Here is a 19287-nt window from a genome sequence, read left to right as displayed (position 1 = left end):
CAGCCGAATATAGCACTCTTACTTGTTAATTATAAGGTTATCTGATGCCAATTAAATCAGCTCAGGATTGAAAAGGCTATTATAGCTCATTACTTTTACAATTAACACTGATTTATAATGCAGACAATAATGTGAACGCTTTATTTGGCAATTCTTTAAAATAAAATTTTGAGCATTTTAAATTTTGTTCGACTTAAAAAAATCATAATATTACAGTAGGCTGAATACCAATGAGGTCAACAGTTGATTTCATTCATATGCTATAATTAATGTTGATCATAATTTTCATCACTGTTATCATTTAAACATATTTCTTTCACATGCCAGTTGCAACCTATTTAAATAGTTTCCTTTTCAATTTAAACATGAACTCCTTTTTTTGCTCGCCAAATTAAAAAAAAAATGCAAACCACAGATATTCAACATTTCATTCTCAGCTGAACGACTACAATTTCCGTTCGTTATGTAGGACATCACACACCAAAAGAAGGAAACGAACAAATGTTAAAATGAAAAAAAACACTCAACATTTATTACAAGCCAAAGATTATGGTCATTAAAAGTGTATTTCATTCAGAATGTATTGTAATACTGTGTTCATAGTAAATCCTTTACATGAGCAAGCACATTTTTAATTAAAATGGCTGGCATATAAAAATAAGGAAAATTCAGCCAAAAAAAAAAAACAAAATAGAACAACTGCCCGACAAGCAGATACTCGTACTTGATAACATTTAATGATAATGCGTATTTATTTACACAAATACGTGTAAGTATACGAGTATTTTGTGTTGGCAGCAAATAAAAGTTGAATTAAAATTCATTTTCATTCAAAAGAATAAACTGTCATCTACATTCAACTCAATTTTCCGTTACTCAAGTGTGTTGGTGTATGCATTTTTTTTTGTTGTTGTAAGTATTTAAATGTGGCAACACTTAAGCTTTTTTCATTATTTGAACGGAACCGGAAATTTACCTGGCTTGATTCGGTGGCAGTTGTGTACATGTGTATGCATATGAACTGTTATTTGGCATGTGCAAAAAAGCGAGATATTCATGTGTGTACGAGTAAGTAAATATGTGTTTGTGCGACAGAGTGGATTGTTTTTTGATAATGAACATCGTTATTCATTCTGTAGTATTCTGTGACGTACTTTCTCTAACTTATTTTTGCACATTTAATTTCACACATTTAAAAGGGTGCCCGATAGAACTTTCAAAAGGGTTAACTGTCATACTGAGCGCACTTTTTGACATTTATGATCAATATTCTCTGGCAAATCATCATGAATAGATTGAGGCTTGAACAATGCTACCAAATTATCAAAATTTACTTTGAAAAATAGTCATAGAAGAAGACTGTTTTACAGCAAAATTGTGTTCAGCGATGAGGTTCATTTTTGTCGTGTAAACCGCACAAAACGGTGCATTTTTCTGGATGTAATGGAGTTGTAGGATCTGTTGTGGATTGATCTCATTTTTAACAAATCCGTTATGCCAAAAATGAGCCTCTTCACTGAACTCAATTTTGGGATAAAACAGTCGTCTATAAGTTGCAGAATTGAGGCATTATTCAAGCCTCAATCTATTCATTAAAATTGGATAATTTGCTAATGTGGTTCAAGCGTCAATCTAATCATGTAGATTTGCCAGAATATTTGCAAAAAATATGAAAATCTTTGAAATCGGATGGGAAACAAAAAAATGTCACGAGTTTAAAAATTTTACATATCGAAAGTACCCTACTTTGAGCCCCCATAGCGCCGCCCTGGAGCATTTTGTAGGTCCCATTTTAATAACTTAAACTCGAATACTCCTTGTCTACGCCCACGTCAAATTTTATTCTGATCGGTCCAGTCATTTAGAAATGCCAGATTTATTTCCAAAAATGGTTGATTCTGCCCCACTGTGCAGTATAAGGAAGACTTGTACACTGAAAGAAAACCTGGATTAGGAAGAAAAAATGCTCTAATAGATATTTGTAAGCCAAAAGAAGTCAAAGAGCACCGAACACTTCTATCAGAAAATCAGCTCGTAAAAAAAAAGATAATTTTCGTCAGGCTCTTGATAAGTCGTTGACAAATGCAATGAACTCACAGTAGTAGTTTAGTTTGGAAGGGGTATGCACTATGTACACTTCCACTCGGAGACCGTAAGGTCTATTGCGAATTCATTCAAGAGTCATATATAGTAAGGAATGAATGTGAAGAGGAATCCAAATCTGCATAGGAAAAGAGAAAGAAAACTTTTGTTACGGATTTGAAATCGCTGTAGTACATCCTTTAAATAGCCAACCTATTCTCCTGATAAAACCTAGTATATTACTCAGTTTATAGGCAGTTTCCTAGCAATTTAAATCTATGACCCGGTAGTCTAGGGCAGTTGAACATAATATGCTCTACTGTCTCTTGCTCCTCTACATCCCCACACACCCTACAGAAATCCTGTGTTCCATTATCCCATTTACTTATGAAGGGCCCAATTGACCTTACGAAGACCGTAAGGTCCATTGTGATTCCCTTCAAGAGTCATATATAGTAAGGAAAGAATGTGAAGAAGAATCCAAATCTTAATAAGAAAACAAATTTTTGTTACGGATTTGAAATTGCTATAGAACGTCCTTTAAATAGCCAAACTATTCCCCTGACAAAACCTAGTATGTTACTCAGTTTACAGACAGCAACACTACCGAGTTTGTTCAGATATCTCTTTTCTAGCCCTTTAAATCTATGACCCTGTAGTCTAGAGCAGTTGAACATAATATGCTCAACTGTCTCTTGTCCCTCTACATACCCATACACCCTACAGAAATCCTACGTAACATTATCCCACTTACCTATGAAGGCCCCAATTGAGCAATGACCGGTTATCACTCCTCCTAGAATCCTAAGGCTACACCTATCCAACTCAATCAGTGTTTTGGTTGCATTTGCATTCTGTTTTGACCAAAAGGGTCAGGACGATTTGCAATCCGTCATACAGCTCCAGGATTGGTTGGTTGAGTCATGGAATCTTTCACGGTTTTACACTCCGTTCCCTAGTACCATGATCTAAATCAGAACCATGTCTGGTCAGTTCATCTGCTACTTCATTTCCCTGTATATCACAGTGCCCCGATACCCAATCTTATTGAGTGGAATGTATTAATTTCAAAGCCTTAAGTGCCGCCCGACTGTCCACGTACATATATAGTCACTACAGACCTCTCATTGACGTGTGCCTTTATCAACTCTGTGGCTTTCCAGATCGCGAATATCTCTGCCTGGTATACGCTGCACTCGTTAGGGAGTTTATATGAACGTTTAATATCCTTGTCGACCAGATAAACCCCGGCCCCTGTTCCAGAGTCCATCTCGGATCCGTCAGTGAAAACTGGACCCCCATCAAACAGTTGATCGGATCCAAGCCAATTATCCCTACTGGGAGTGAGGCACCGAAATTGAAGGTCGCGACCCTATGATCAGTAATTCCACATGGAATGATGTCCTACCCGATAAGATCTGCCTCATACACTATCCTAATGTGTCCTTACCTCAAAGGTTTCACTAACGAAGACTGAAATATCCTGAGTAAGTTACTCGCTGCTACACTATCAACATAATTCTCAATGGGTAATAGGTTTAGTATTATATCCAAGGCCGCCTGCGGGGTGCTGCCAATGGCACCTGTTATACCCAGATATTCACACCTTTTAGCTTTGTTGAGTATAATTCCTCCCAACACACCGTACAACAATAAGTAATAATAGGCAACAGATGTGTAGATCCAGTTAACCATTCGGAAAATTGAAGCTCTCCACCTTGTACTTCCTGGTAAATAGCACAAATTCTGATTTCGATGGTTTTACACCCAACCCGTTAGTTTTTTCCCAGATCGCTAAGCGCTTCCTGCTTGATGTTACTGATAGTGGAGAGAAACTTTCCCTTCATCAGAATCACCACGTAATCTTCCTACCATTAGACTTAAAGATTTTGAGAATAGAGTTTACCGCCAGTAACCACAAAAGAGGAGAAAGAACTCAACCTTGTGGTGTGGCCCTGGTAACCCGTCTTCTGATCCTATCGTCCTCTACAGTCCTTTGAAAACATTCAACGCTTTACAAAATCATCCTTACTATTGGTTAAAGTGATATCTATAACTGCCTTCATATCCCTAGTCCTAAACGTTGGCGTATCTCCCCTTACGTGTTGTAACTTTGTAAGGGGGCAACTTTCCGGGTAGTGTCCACCTTCACCAGCTGTACCTCGGGATAGGATATTCCGAGAATGGTACTGAGAACTGTCTGTCTTAAATTTTGCGATACTCTGGCATTGCCACCAGACAATATTCCTCTCTTTTGTTGTGACTGATGAAGGATTCCTGTGAGACGTCTTATTCAGAAAGTCCAGAGTCAACCTCGTGTCGTTCTTCGCCTTATCCTCCTTGATTCGGTATTCATGAACTGAATGCTTTGGAATGATACCTTTTAATAAAAGATAGACCGGCTTGAGTGGTCGTCATATCAACCTCTTGTTCTACTTTGGCCTCAGCTGTTGGATGAGATTATTATTCCAACCTGTCCTTCCTTAGATCCCCTTCTATCCAGGTCCTCCTGATCTCGTCCCATGTCCCGTAGATTACTCAGATTGTCTCGAATCTTGCGTTACTCTGCCATTACCTCCCAACAAGATTCCTGTCACTTGCTATGAACGATGTATGATCCCTCTGGAATGTCGTATTCAGATAGGCCAGAGTCAACCTCGTGTCGTTCTTCGCCTTATCTTCCTTGATTCTGCTTCCACGAACTGAATTCTGTGGAATGATACATTTTAATACCAGATAGACGGGCTGGAGTGGTTGACATATCAACCTCTTGGTCCACTTTGGCCTCAGCTGTTGGATGAGATTATTATACAAACTTGTCCTCCCTTAGATTCCCTTCTATCCAGGTCATCCTGATCTCGTCCCATGTCCCGTAGGTTACTCAGATTTTCTCGAATCTTGTCTCTCAACAAGATTCCTGTCACTTGCTATGAACGATGTATGATCCCTCTGGAATGTCGTATTCAGATAGGCCAAAGTCAACATCGTGTCGTTCTTCGCCTTATCTTCATTGATTCGGCTTCCATGAACTGAATTCTGTGGAATGATACCTTTTAATACCAGATAGACTGGCTGGAGTCATTGACATGTCAACCTCTTGGTCCACTTTGGCCTCAGCTGTTGGATGAGATTATTATACCAACTTGTCCTCCCTTAGATCCCCTTCTATCCAGGTCCTCCTGATCATGTCCCGTTGATTACTCAGATTTTCTCGAATCTTGCTATACTCTGCCATTGTCTCCCAACAAGATTCCTCTCTCTTGCTGTGAACGGTATAGGATACCTCTGGAACGTCGTATTCAGATAGGCCAGAGGCAACCTCGTATCATTCTTCGCCTTATCCTCTTTGTTTCGATATTCATGAATTGAATTCTGTGGAATGATACATTTTAATACCAGATAGACGGGCTGGAGTGGTTGACATGTCAACCTCTTGGTCCTCTTTGCCTCAGCTGCGGATTGAGATTGTTATACCAACTTGTCCTGCCTTAGATCGCCTTCCATGTATGTCATAATTTCCTGATCTCGTTCCGATTTTTTTTTTGTGCAGTAACCGATTTCGTTTGATTTTTTTTTTCATTGACATTTCTGTCTCCTTCCGCTCTATGTATTTATTCAATGGTTTAAGTCTTAGGTACGGCAAAAGAGAAGAATTAACCTAAAAATCCACAGTAAGTGTAGTGCACATTCAGATACGACGTGAAAGTCATGTTATCTGTTCAGCGTAATCATGGTGTGAATATTCTACAAAATCTAAGGAGAAATGGTTACTTTGTTTAGTCATATGGATGTGGTGACTGTTTTCGGTGAAGATGCTTGTTGTGCGGTAGTTGCTGATGATGGTGCTGCTTGTTAGTAGTAAAACATGATTTTGCATAAATTGTATTTATTTGCTAAACAGTGGAATCCATAATAATAGGACGAAAACATAAAATAATTTGTAATTTCTATGACAGCCAAAGAATTATTCGAACCAAGTCAAAATGCTTAACTAACGATGTCAAAATCTAAATAAAATTTTCTTTATACCATTTCATATTGTTGGTATGAACTCTTTTATTTCACACTTTTTTGGGGTTTTTATTTGCTTTAATTTTTTGTTTTATTTACAGGGATACGAAAATAAATAAAGTCAATTTGTGTATAAAACTAATGGTAGCAGGGAGACAAAAATGACAGGTGTTTTTCGAGTATATGTGTGTGTTAAAATGGTTCGTTAGTTTGCTAATTAAGGTCAAAGGTTTATTATGACTTTTTATTTATTTTCTCTCTGATAAAAAAAATATGTAAGGTTGCATAATTTGTTTGGATTAGATTTGTTTAAATAAAATTTAATAGTTGTTTATAAATACTCAAGTATATAAAAACTGCTGAAATAGACAATTTTTAAATTTAACGAGGGAAAATCTGTTTTTTTTAATAGAATAATTGTTAATATTTAGAAATATTTGCTTAGAAAATCAAGTATTAGATGTTGTCATGTGTTATGTCATTTATATTAATAAAATATTAACTGGTTAACAAGTAGTCGGCTTTTGAATCTTATATACCATTCACCAAAGTAAAATTAAAAATTTTTTTGTAAAAAACAAGTAAGAGAGCTATATTCGGCTGTGCCGAATCTTAGATACTCTTCACCAAATTATACTTAAAAATAAATTTTTTTAAATTTTTTTAAATTTTTTTTTTCGAAATTGTTTTTAATTTTTTTTAAAAAAAGTTTTATCCAATTATTTTTTTTAAATTTGTAAAATTTTTTTTTTTTTTTTGGAAAAATAATTTATGACAAAAAAAATTGTTAATGTAAAAAAATTCGGGTTAAAAAATATTTTTCCCAATTTTGACTAATTGTAGGTCCAACTATACTATAGCTTTATATACAAACATCGCTGCAATGGACATTAAAATATCTATCATTAGATATCCATATTGTCTATATTAATGACTTAGTAATCTAGATATAGATCAAAAATATGCCAAAAATCGAGGTTTTCCCGCTTTTTTCCTTATATCTCAGCCATTTGTGGGCCGATTTTGTCGATTTTGCCACTCATGGCAAGGGTATACATTAGGCTGGGTCGTATAGCAGAAACGCATTCTACGGAAAATTCTAAGAAATTTTCGCCAAAGAAACCATAGGTCTAAAATCAAATCCAATCATTGTCGGAATCGGTTTGAAAAACTACAAAAAAGATACATTTGACTTTTGAAATCTAATCTAATTTTTTGTTTAATCGATAAAGAATTTAATTATAGATCGAATATAAAATCGATAACTTTCGATTTCACGAGACCAATGTACTTTTTCTGTCGTTTTCAAAACCGATTCCGACAACGATTGGATTCTATGACAACCCCGATATACTGAAATATCATTGGATAAAAGTCGAAATTCTCAAGATATGATTCCATTTTAGACCTATGGTTTCTTGAGGAAACTTTCTTAGAATTTTCCGTAGATTGCGTTTCTCCTATACGATTTTTTACTTTTTTTTATCGTCCATACAATTCGACCGGCCTAGTATACATAATATATAAAGCAGTTGTTGGTGAAAAAAAAGATAATGAAAAATAAGTTTGGTGGAAAATAGGTGAATAAATCGAGGTAGTCGCTATTTTCTTGATTTCAAATAGCAACCTAACTTGGGCTATAGCGGATATATTGATGTCTAATTACACTATGCAACAAATGAAGACTTTTGGAAAAACACAAGATCATGACAGTATAGGTTCGACTCTACTACCAAAGGGTAGTAAAACCCTATACTCAGTTTGTCCATTTTGGTGACCGATTTTTTTTATGAGCCCCCAACGTTTCTGAAAATCAGTGGGGCCTCTAAAAATGGTGTCATCAGTTTTTGGTTAACAGCTAATTCAGACTTTGTGATACGGATTAACTTTATATGGCAAAAATATAGCTAAGAGTACGCCAAATAAATTTTGTTAAAATTTGTTTCCAAAAAATAGCTTGATAAAAATATAGGAAGAAACATTTTTTTTTTACTTTTTTTAGAATAACTTCCAGGGACTCCTAATTTTTCAATAACAATATTTTGCAAAGTTGTAGCTACGGTAAATCTGAATAACTCTTGTGAACATATCAATGCAATCCGAACATATCTAGGCATTTTAAATAGCTGTCAAAAATCACTGTGTAGCTTAAAAATTTTAGTTTTTTACTATTTTTTGACTCTAAAACTAAAATTTTTTTGTTAAAAATGTATGTTCGAGTGTATACTTCTCTATTGTGCTGGAATAACGAAGAATGGGCAAATCATAATCGGTATGATCCGGGCGCATCACTTTATCCAATCTTGATCACGCAAGACCGGCTTGATGTAAGATATGAAAAAACATTAAAATTTTTGAAAGTGGGCAAGGTTTGTGGAGCTTCTGAAGAGTAAATATAAGCTTTTTATATAAGTTTTTGATATCGGTGGAAACCTTATGACTTCGAGATTGACATTTTAGTGAAATCAATTAATTTTGTGTTTTTTCGGACGTATTTTACCTTAAAAACTAACAATATTATAAAATGGTGATTTTCCATCAAGAAAAATAAAAACTTTGAATTAATGAAAAATTTTAACAGTTACAGATATCACAATAAAATTTGGAAGTAATATAGATTTAAATGTTCTTAAGTCAATGGCATCACTAATGTTGCCATTCTTTGTTTTCAAACATCGAAATTCCTAAAACGGGGAAAATGTGTTTTTAGGAATGTTTGAAAAGTTTTTTAAGAAAATAGCCCACTTTGACGTTATTTACAGTATTATAGTAAAAACGTTTTGTATGTATATAAACAATATATAAGGCTATACAAATATGACAAGCTTTTGAGGATCGGTGCTTTGCGTTTTTAGAATTTTTTACTCAAACCTAATATTTTGTTTCAAAATTGGCCAAGTTTGGATAGGGCTGCTTAAGTTAGTCAAATTTTACTTTATACGTTTTTACATTTAGTTCTCTTTCCAGTTCATAAAAAATTTATATAGCCACGAAGAAAATTAGTTTTTTATAAAAGAAAAAATATGGGGACTTTTTTGGGAAAAAACTTAAAAAACACATGCATACAAAGTTGAAATATATAAAAAGAAGCTTCAACTTTGGATGCGTGTAACTTGTTATAGGGACGAAATGTTATCAGGTTTATTTTATTTTCTTTAGCATTTTATCGCAAATATATGCCGTATATAAAAAACAAATTTCTACCTTTCGTAGGCCCATCATATATAAAATACAAAAAAAGATCGAGCAAAATTTAAAAAAAAATTAAACTTAAATATCTCTTGAACTAAAAGAGATACGTACAGATAAAAGCATATTTTTGTAGACCTTCTCAAGGACTATCTACATTTTAAATTTCAGCTCATTCGGATCATAAATGGCTTTTTGGAGATTTTTTTTTAAATGTGTGACAATGTGGACCCTCAACTCACTGATCCCCATTCCGAACACCTCAGCCTAGTAAATAATACAGCACAACATAGAAGTGTGGACTTGATCATACTATTTTAACAAAAAATCTTTGTTTTAGCGTCAAAAAATAGTAAAAACGAAAATTGTTAAGGTACAAAGTGATCTCTATGTGCTATTTTGAGTGACTAGACACGTTCAGAATGCATTGATATGTTCTCAAGAGTTGTTCAACTTTACCGTAGCTACAACTCTGCTAAATATTGTTAGTGCAAAATTAGGAGACCCTGCAAGTTATTCTAAAAAAAGTAAAAAAAATGTTTCTTCCTATATTTTTTCAACAAAAGTGCACGAAAAAGCTATTGTTTGGAAAAAAAAATGTTAACAAAACTTATTTGACGCACTCTTAGCTATATTATTTCCATATAAAGTTAAGCCGTATCACAAAGTCTGAATTAGCTGTTAACCAAAAACTGATGACACCTTTTTTAGAGGCCCCAATGATTTTCAGAAACTTTGGGGGCCCATAAAAAAAAGGTCACCAAAATGGACAAACTGAGTATAGGGTTTTACTACACTTTGGTAGTGGAGTCGAACCTATCATGTTCGCGTTTTTTTCACTGTTGCACTGTGTTATGTATGAAAATTATTTGGGGCTTCTGAAAGTTGATTTTAACAGACGGACATGGCTATATTTATTCCGATATATGTATATAATGGTAGCAGGGAGACCAAAATCACAGGTGTTGTTGAAGTATAAAGAGTGAGTCAAAAAAACTTATACACACTAATCCATCCAAAACCTATTTTTGGTCCAAAGAATTATTTTTTTTTTAATCACGTTAGCTTTAAAAAATGTGAGTGTTATTTCGACCAGATTAACCACCGAAAAAAAGTACTTGAAAAAAAGGGGTCCCACGTAGCGGTTGGAAAATATCTGAGTAGTCAGGATGCTCCCTAAATAAAGCAGAATACTGTCAGCTATGTTTTTTTTTTAAATAACACACAAGCTTTTGGAAGTGGGTTATATCGTAGCTATGCTTTGATTTCAGTCAGTTTTTTACATTTATCTTTTAAAATAAAACCATTTTCGTACAGACTTTAATTGTGTATTTTATTTTGAACAAAATTTGAACGTTTATTTTACATGCATTTAAAAAATATTGCATTTCTTCATAGTATAGTTTTAGGCGCCGAAATTATTAAGATATTGATAGATAAACTGAGTTGGTATAGAGTTCTATGTTCTACAATTTTAAAGAAATAAATCTTGTTCTGTTCAGAACTATTATTTAAATATTAAGGAATTTCTTAAAAAATCTATATACAGGCATGTCACAGAATTCCATTCCGATCGAAAGTGTAATTAACTGATATTGATATTTCATTGTAGCTATTTGTTTTTCTAAAATTCTTAATCAATTTCTGTACCAAAAACTTCAATTTTGTTTTGATGTAAAAAACGCTGTCAGAAATACACTATTATTATTTTTTTTAGAATTAATTACACGGAATCTGAAGAATCTAAAATGAATTCGATCGGAATAAAAACTACGGAATTGTAACCAATCCGAACAATATATTTGATAGATCTATATATTAGGATATCAATTCGTATAATGATTATTGGTCATAAAATCTTATTAAAAAATATATTTGGTTTAAAAATATATATGTATCAATCATGTATGAAAGTTATTAGGGGGATTTTTCCAAACTTTGCAACAGAATTTCATTATGATTAAAATTGAATAAATTGACTAATAAATTCACGGATCAATAAGCAAATATTTGTTCTGTAAAGTCTTTCAAACATTACTGCTTATAACCAAATCAAATAAAGTACCTAAACTGAAATTTAGTTCATATTTGATTCTATCAGGCCTGTCACACATATTATTCGGAATGGTTTCAATTCCGTAGTTTCAATTCCGATCGATATCGTTTAAGGATCTTCAGATTCCGTGTAATTTTTTAATTCCAAAAATATTTAATAATTCTGTATTTCTGAATTTAATTTGACTGCGTTTCTTATATTAAAGCAAAAGTGAAGTTTTTGCTACATAAACTGATTAAAAATTTTAGAAAAACAAAAAATTACAAACAAATATCAATTCAACTTTGAAAACTGAAAGCGGTTTCATACCGAAAGAAATTTTCGTTTTACTTTTTCTGAAGAAACAAAAAACGGAATTAATTCTACTTTCGATCGGAATGGAATTCTGTGACAGGCCTGTATATATCGTTAGCTTTGTATGAAAACGTGATAAGTCCTTTTTTACACATTCTGCTTGAGACATTGAAAACGTATATCCTTTGTTTTAAATATTTTTGGAAATTTGTTAATTCAAATTTATTATTTAAATAATCTTTTTAGAAGAAGTTCGCTGCCGACTTATAAATCATACTTTCTATTAATTATTTGTGTACTTTAGAGACTTAACTAATTTTCTTACAAATTTGTTGATATCAGTATTGATATAATAAATTAAAAAATTGTTATATATTTCCTTACAAAAATTTATGAACTTAGCACGTTTGCTCACTAAGCTAACAATAAGTATTGATTTTTTGAGTAATATAATCATTTATTAGCTTAATATTAATATAAAATAGAGTAGTATTATATAAAAACAAAATTATGCCCCACGATTTAAAACCTTGAGACCAGGTGGTGCATGCAATCTTCTTAAAACAATCGGGAAATTTTCACTAATTATGTAGTCGTCCTTGAAAACAATTACCAAATTTAATTCAAATTCTGAAAAATAAAATAAATAGCATAAAATACAACTTTACAAAATGCAAAACAAGTTACCAATTTTAAAGTTCTTTGTTATCAAAGTTGGGCACGTAAATAGTCGCGGTAAAATCATATAAATGGGTATTTCCAATTTAGGACATATATTACCATCAGCTATTTGTATAGTCTGGATTTCTGTGGCATCCTTGGAATAACCTTCATTACAGCCACATGTCTCTACACGCACTAATTGCAGTTCTATCGACTTAATGGCCGCCTCAGTGTGTTGTATAGTCAGCTGGCCCCTCAATGGTTGTGTTATACAAAATTCTGTGCGCTCCAATTTGCCGGTTATTAAAAATCTGGGCATAGTTATGCGGTCCTTAGAGTTTTTCTGCAAACTCTCGGGACTAATGCTGAAATTTATTTCCTTGTTGGGCAATTTAATGCTGTCCTCTGCCGGAGGTTTATATTGTATGCAAAACTGTTGTGTCTTTTGCAAAGATTTGGCCAGAAAACTACGTTTCACATCACATTTTAGCTGATAATTAATGCTAATGAAAACTCCATGGTAAGTTTCATAGAGTATGCGGGGTTCCTTCTTACATAGCAAAGGAAATTCAAAATGAAATTCTGAAACGCCAGCGGAGATTTTGCCAGGTGCAGACAATTCATAGACAGAGTTGAAAAGTGTAATGGGTTTAACGGAGTTGTAGAAAGCATCCAGTAAGCCAACGGATTTGCTGTTGCTTAACTGCAGATTCACTACACCTTCAAGGGTCAATGTAATGCCATCATGTTTGGTCTCCGATGGACAAGTAAATTGAACGCAACCATTTAGAAGTTCCTGAAATATGGGATATTGTATTTAGTTTTCCTTGTTATAGCTAAATAAATACTTACACCTTCATAATATATTTTATTTTCTCGTTTTAATTTAATTTCAAAATTTATTGAACCCATTATACATTTATTCCGTGGATAAATGATTTATTGCAAAAATACAAAATTATCTGATAGAACAACAATCAGCAATTGTGTTGTTGTTATAATAAGAAAAATCAAAATAAACAACAGCTGTTAGTAATGCCAAGTTTTATATAAATTATTACAAAGTGTGATACCAAGTATAATGAACTATTCGGTCTAGTAAACTAAACCGAATTCATCATATAAAATATAATAATGCGTTTATTAGTATATTAAATTTTTTAATACAAAAACTAGTTTTTAGTGTATCCATTCGAATAGCCAAACAAGTTGAAAAGTTGACTTAACTCTTTTTTTATTATAAAAAAAACTTTCTTTAAGAACATATAACAATTTTATGTTTATCTGAAAGATATCTTTACGGAGAACATTTTTGTATAAAAAACATGTCCTATTTTTTTGAATATTTTTTTTATCAAAAGTTTAACTTTGGGCCACATGTTCTAAAATATTAAAGCTGGGATCAGAAAACCGAAAGCAGATTTGGAAACCTTTATATCCCCAAAGTATTTTCCCATCGCCGAAATGTGAGCAAAATTGTAAAAGTGAGCAAAATGTGTGCAAATTTGTTTAAGATTTTTGTTCCAATTTTTAGGAATTTCGAGATTCCTTTTGACCTATGATAATTTTAGAATTTAGAATGACAAATTTAAAAATCGTTGAAAATTTCATTGAGTTTTGTTAATAAATAAAGATTTTATTACATATTTATTGAGTTTCTAAAACTGAAATTTGTATCAAAATTTTAAAAGAATTGGAAATATTAGGAACAATTAGATCCACATTTATTCCGAACTAATTTTTTTTGTTTAGATAAGTTAATTTTCGGTCTCACAAAATAAATTTCAAGTTAATATCTCAATTAGATTCAAAAATATCCCACTTTAAAACTCCGTCCTTCAAAAATATTGCACTTTTTCATATTTTAATGTGACTAGTCAGAACCATTGACTTGTTGTTGAATAAAATATTAAGATTATGAATGATCGAGTCAGAATCACTTTCTGAGTCAATTAAACTATGTCCGTCTGGCTCTTCATGTAAAACTTGTGCTCAATTTTGAAGATATTTCGATAAAATTTGGTACTTATAATTTTTTCGTCCCAAGGACGAAGCTTATTGAAACTGGATGAAATTGTTCCATTATTTCACCTAGCCCCCATACAAATTTCCTCCCGAAATTGGACTTTAGGTTACAATCCTAGATGGGTGTTTGGTGAATTGTCGTGCTTGAATCTCCAAACAAGGGGCATATATTCCTCAATGCATGGATACATAACATCGTATCCAGGAAATTCTATTTTTAACAGGTTCAGATGTTACGGTTACATCTATATATAATATATTAATTAGCAATGCTCACAGTACTCATCTGATTTTGTCAAGTATTGATTTATTTATTTGAAAGGTATTTATTCACAGATGGGCACTATAATTATTATTTTAAAGTCGGTTTATATTTTAATTATAAGCCACCTAATCAGGACAAATTTCTTTAGACACAGTCAAATTATATCAATCGGACTTGTCATTTTAAGACTTTTTAAATGATGTCAAAATATTTAAGATTGAATAATTATTTTAGGAGATATTTAAGCATTTAGATAGGGATGTTAATATATTCCAACAATTTGTTCATGATTTTCTCTGTTTTAAATTTTTTTCAACATGGCAACTTTATTTACTACTCTTTTAATACAACAGTGTGTAGTTTTTGTTTTTTTTTTTGTTGACACAATAAGCTGATTTTTTTATTTGTGCAGTTGCTTTTTGATATTTCTTTCTTCATTCCAACAAAAATTTTGATCGGGAAAATCATTTGAATTTGATTTTAATTTAAATTAATTCAACTAATAATATATTTTTATTACAAACATGAAACGATTGTAAAGTAAATAATTAAATTGAAAATTAAGTAAAATAATGAAAAAATTGTGAAATATAAAAGAAAAACGAAAATTGTACAAAGAAGTTTCAAGACAAATAATTTGTGTTTTTTTGGGTGTCTTACAAAATTGGTGGAGTCACGTCAGTAGCCGTACATAGTATATGAATGTGTGTGTACGAGTTTGTGTATTTCAACAACAACAAACAAATAAAGGAATAACAAGTAAAACATAACAAAAGAATCATTTACAATAAAAAAGAGTTAAGTGAAATTTTTTTGAAAAAATAATAGTAAAAAAGAAAAAAAAACTTAAAAGAAAAGTGGCTGAATTAACTAACGTTTTTTGGATTTGGATTAAAATTTCTAGTGTTACAGTTTGGAAACAACTCAAGTGTTAAGTAAGTTAATATGATTTATAATAATTACTATCTAAGTGAATACTGCATATTAAACATTATAATTTATAATTATTTTTATAACTATTTAATGATTTTTATCAAAACATTGACGCAATCTTCTTTGCTTTTATAAAGAAGCCCAGTTCATTGTCATAATAGAGTGTTAGTGTGTGTGTGTTTGGGGCATTACGACGTCATTAGACTTCATTGACGTTTTCCATGTTCTTTAATTTTCCTTATTTCTTTATTATTGCCATTATTGTCTGCCTATTTCGTTTTGTTGTTGTTATTATTAAATACAGTTAACAATTTAGTTTGACAAACCAACAAACTGTTTTGACTCTCTGACGCCCCACCCTCCCCCTTTTTCCATTCACTTATCCAAGTGTCACTCATTGAACTTTATGCTTTAGCCGGCCTTTGTTTCGTCGGCATTTACAGTGGGTTTTTCTTTATTATTTGTATTTAATACTGCTTTCTTTTGTTTCTTTTCCACAGTCTGTGTTTATCATTTTTTTTTTACATTATTTTTATCATAAGTTTTCGTTTGTTGCCTTTTGTCACTGTGTTGTAGTTATAGTTGTTGCTGTTGTTATTCTTGTTGATTACAATAATCTAACGAGTTTGAGTGAGTACTTTGTGTCATGTGTAGTGTACACTTGTTTATTTTATCTCTGCTTAATGAGGCACTACTGCTAGTGGGTTGCTGCTACTGATAAAAGCAGAGAAAAAAATCATTGTTTTTCCGTTTTCTTTTAAAAAGAAATATGCCATGGAAAGAAGAATCAAGATATTTGTTTTGAATTGTCTAATGTTTTCTATTAACTGTGTGCATCAATTAAATAAAATTATTAGAAATTTAAATGGCTAAGTATTTGCATAGAGCAGAAAGTAATAGAGAAGTATGTAGTTAAATAAAGAGAAGGAATGGAACCTGAGCAATGGGATCAATTCGGAAACAATCAGTAAGGAGTCAGCTGCAAGATAAGAGGAAGAACTCTTCCAAAACAGATGAAATAATTCAATTGGATAATTGAGGCAATACCTATAAAGAGGTACTATAATCAAACCCCTCTACCATAGAATGCATAAGCTTTGAACAGAGCAAAAAATAAAACTTTATTTCGTTCGATAATTAATAAGAAAATTATTTTAGGACTTCATTCGATTTCATTAGGTTTGTCCATATTATTGATTGGATTTAACAAATCTATATGTAAAAATGTGTTATAAACAACTATCAACTATTAATTATAGAAAGAATTAGTTTAGTAAAATAATAGATTTAAGAATATTTGTTTTCAGCATGTCAAAAATAATGTAATTAAAAGGTTATTATTCAAAAGGTTAGAGGGTTCTGCATTCAGACAAAATATCAATAAATCAACTGCAATAAATTAGTTTATTTCTATGAAAATTACACCACAAAAGAAGGCTTGTTTGCTGAATAATTTTCATTCAAAAACTCATTTGATGGACATCTAAGAAAGAAGAAATTGAATATAAGTCATTCGTTAAGCAGTTTGATAAATTTGGAGATAATAATATGACTAAACTTTTTGATGGACAGCATTTTGAAGATTTTATGTATAGTAATCAACTTTTGTGCATAGAATATATTACCATTCGAGATTAATATCATTATTTAGTTATGTAATTCTAAATTAATTTAGAGAGTCAGCATAAACAACTCCTTATCATCTGCACTAAGTATTGCTGCCAGTGTACCCAAACGTGATGTTCTTTCTCCAACTATATACTACATTTGTGTTCGATAATGTGCCCAGAGGTATAGAAGTGGAGCTATATGCCGAGCATATGACTATATTTATTAAAGTCTAACTTTCAAATTTGTAAGGTCTGATGTTCCGCAGATTTCAGTGTTTGACCCTATTTTTGCTTTTGCTTGTGATATACAAATTATATGTACATGAGAAAGCCAATTGGCGGACGCTTTACAGAATACTATATAACTAGAATGTCTGGATGGCAAACTGTTTTCAAATCGGATAAAATCAAAGCACTTGTTTTAAAATTGAATGATTTATTTGACTTCGTTTTAAAGATATGTGGCTCTTCCTTTTAGTTTGTTAGTATGTATTTTGCAAGTGTCTATAGGATCTTTTGGACCACATCTTGATAACGTTTCTAAATCGGATAAAATCAAAGCACTTGTTTTAAAATTGAATGATTTATTTGACTTCGTTTTAAAGATATGTGGCTCTTCTATTTAGTTTGTTAGTATGTATTTTGCAAGTGTCTATAGGATCTTTTGGACCACATCTTGATAATATTTCTTCTAGGGTCTGTATGATATTACGTAGGTTATATCACCTATACAAATTAAGGGATTTGTTGCATATCCCTTGTTTAAGTCAAGTTAAATATTGTGTTTGGATTATAATATGAAGAATAATAAAAAAAAGATTAAATTTTTTCACAAAACTGTGAATTTTGATGATTACCTTAAATTTGGTTTATTAATTTAACTTTATAAAAATCCAGAAACCGCTCCAGAATTGTACAAAAGATATCATTTGTAAGATTAGTAATCCCTAATTTATGAACAATCATTTGTTGTAGAAGCTGTTCTTTTTTGGAACATATTGCGAAGAAATGTTGGTAAATTTCAAGCGTAATTTTCTTATTTTTTTTTAATTTGTTTGAAATTAATTGCAAATCGTATTCCATCTATTTCACTACATAGATGTTGTTGTGGCAGATCTGTTTACTGATTTGACAGAACTTGATCGAGGGAACTCGATTCATTCCGCGTACATTTTCATTTCATTCAGCGATACTGCCAAATATCGTAGACAAAAAATGACAAGTATGAATTGATAATAAATCTTATAGAATTCACTTGGTAGTTTGCCTCTTATAACTAACAAAGTGTTAATAATAAAAACTACACGTCTTCTGCTAATACAACAACTCTATTACAGATATTATACAAAAGTTTCTGCAATATTTCTTTAATAACGATTTTTATGAAAAAATATCTTATGTTAACAAGTAGTAACTCATTAAATTGATTTTAAAACTAACAAATTCTTTAAAATCATAAATTTTTCGGTTTTGTTCAAGTTATTTAGGTTACATAGTATATGAAATCTTAAAGCAACTAGTTTTAACAACAGCCTGCTTCATCAATTTTGTGTCATTGTACTCTTTATGGTACAACTCTGATGGAAGTTTAAGCAAAAACAAAAAATAAAATGAAAGGTAACCATAAAACATTGCATGTGGGTGCGTTTTTGAGCTCTAAATAACATCTCGTGTTTGTTACCATATTTGTCAAAACATTAACATTTATACACACAAACGTTAACATTAAGAATTAACCATAAGCTGTGGCTTTTCTTAAGAGTTTCATAAAGAATAAAGAGGCTACCAAACTGGATATGAGTAAAAAAAAAATTCTTTAAGTGATTTTTGTTTTTTGAAAATTTAAAAATAGGCACTTTTTTTTTGCAAATTTAAATCCACGCAAGTATTCTTTAAAATTTTTTAATATTTTTGTGCTCAATAGTTGGGATAACAACAGAAAAAAAAATGAAATAATTCTAAACGTTTTTTAAGAAAACAGTGTGTTTTAACTTAAATTAGAATAATGATTGAATTTTCATAAAAAATGGACTTATCACGTTTACAGGTAAAGCTACGTTTCCGCAGACGGTGATGAACACCAACGTTTTTCAGTTTTCGTTATCGGCGCCGATTACGGTGTATGCGGAAACCCAGTTAAGCTAACGACATATTAATGA

General features: G+C 31.7%; 2 protein-coding genes across 2 annotated transcripts in view; one reads left to right on the top strand and one right to left on the bottom strand.

Moving 5' to 3' along the window:
* Positions 1–12064: 12064 nt before the first annotated feature.
* Positions 12065–13282, bottom strand: LOC135953602 (vacuolar protein sorting-associated protein 26C). Its single transcript, XM_065503560.1, has 3 exons — positions 13148–13282; positions 12320–13091; positions 12065–12262 (listed from the first exon to the last, which is right to left on the bottom strand). The coding sequence occupies exons 1-3, from the start codon at positions 13205–13207 to the stop codon at positions 12141–12143; spliced, it is 954 nt and encodes a 317-aa protein (XP_065359632.1). The 5' UTR covers positions 13208–13282; the 3' UTR covers positions 12065–12140.
* A 1738-nt stretch (positions 13283–15020) lies between these two features.
* Positions 15021–19287, top strand: part of Pi3K68D (phosphatidylinositol-4-phosphate 3-kinase catalytic subunit Pi3K68D) — a 67249-nt gene continuing 62982 nt past the window's right edge. Inside the window, exon 1 of the mRNA XM_065504929.1 lies at positions 15021–15520. The gene's annotated coding sequence lies outside the window, so the exon portion shown is untranslated. The remainder of the gene's footprint in view (positions 15521–19287) is intronic.

This window comes from Calliphora vicina, chromosome 3 (genome assembly GCF_958450345.1).
Source record: "Calliphora vicina chromosome 3, idCalVici1.1, whole genome shotgun sequence".
NCBI classification, from domain to species: domain Eukaryota; kingdom Metazoa; phylum Arthropoda; class Insecta; order Diptera; family Calliphoridae; genus Calliphora; species Calliphora vicina.
The sequence above is the reverse complement of the archived record's forward strand: the minus strand, read 5'-3'. Positions and strand labels throughout refer to the sequence as shown.

Excerpts from the sequence above, each read along its gene's own strand:
- LOC135953602 (XM_065503560.1), bottom strand. The coding sequence starts at position 13,207 with ATGGGTTCAATAAATTTTGAAATTAAATTAAAACGAGAAAATAAAATA. Across the intron at positions 13,092-13,147 it reads ATAAAATATATTATGAAGGT|GAACTTCTAAATGGTTGCGT; the intron begins GTAAGTATTTAT and ends CCCATATTTCAG. Across the intron at positions 12,263-12,319 it reads AACAAAGAACTTTAAAATTG|AATTTGAATTAAATTTGGTA; the intron begins GTAACTTGTTTT and ends TTTATTTTTCAG.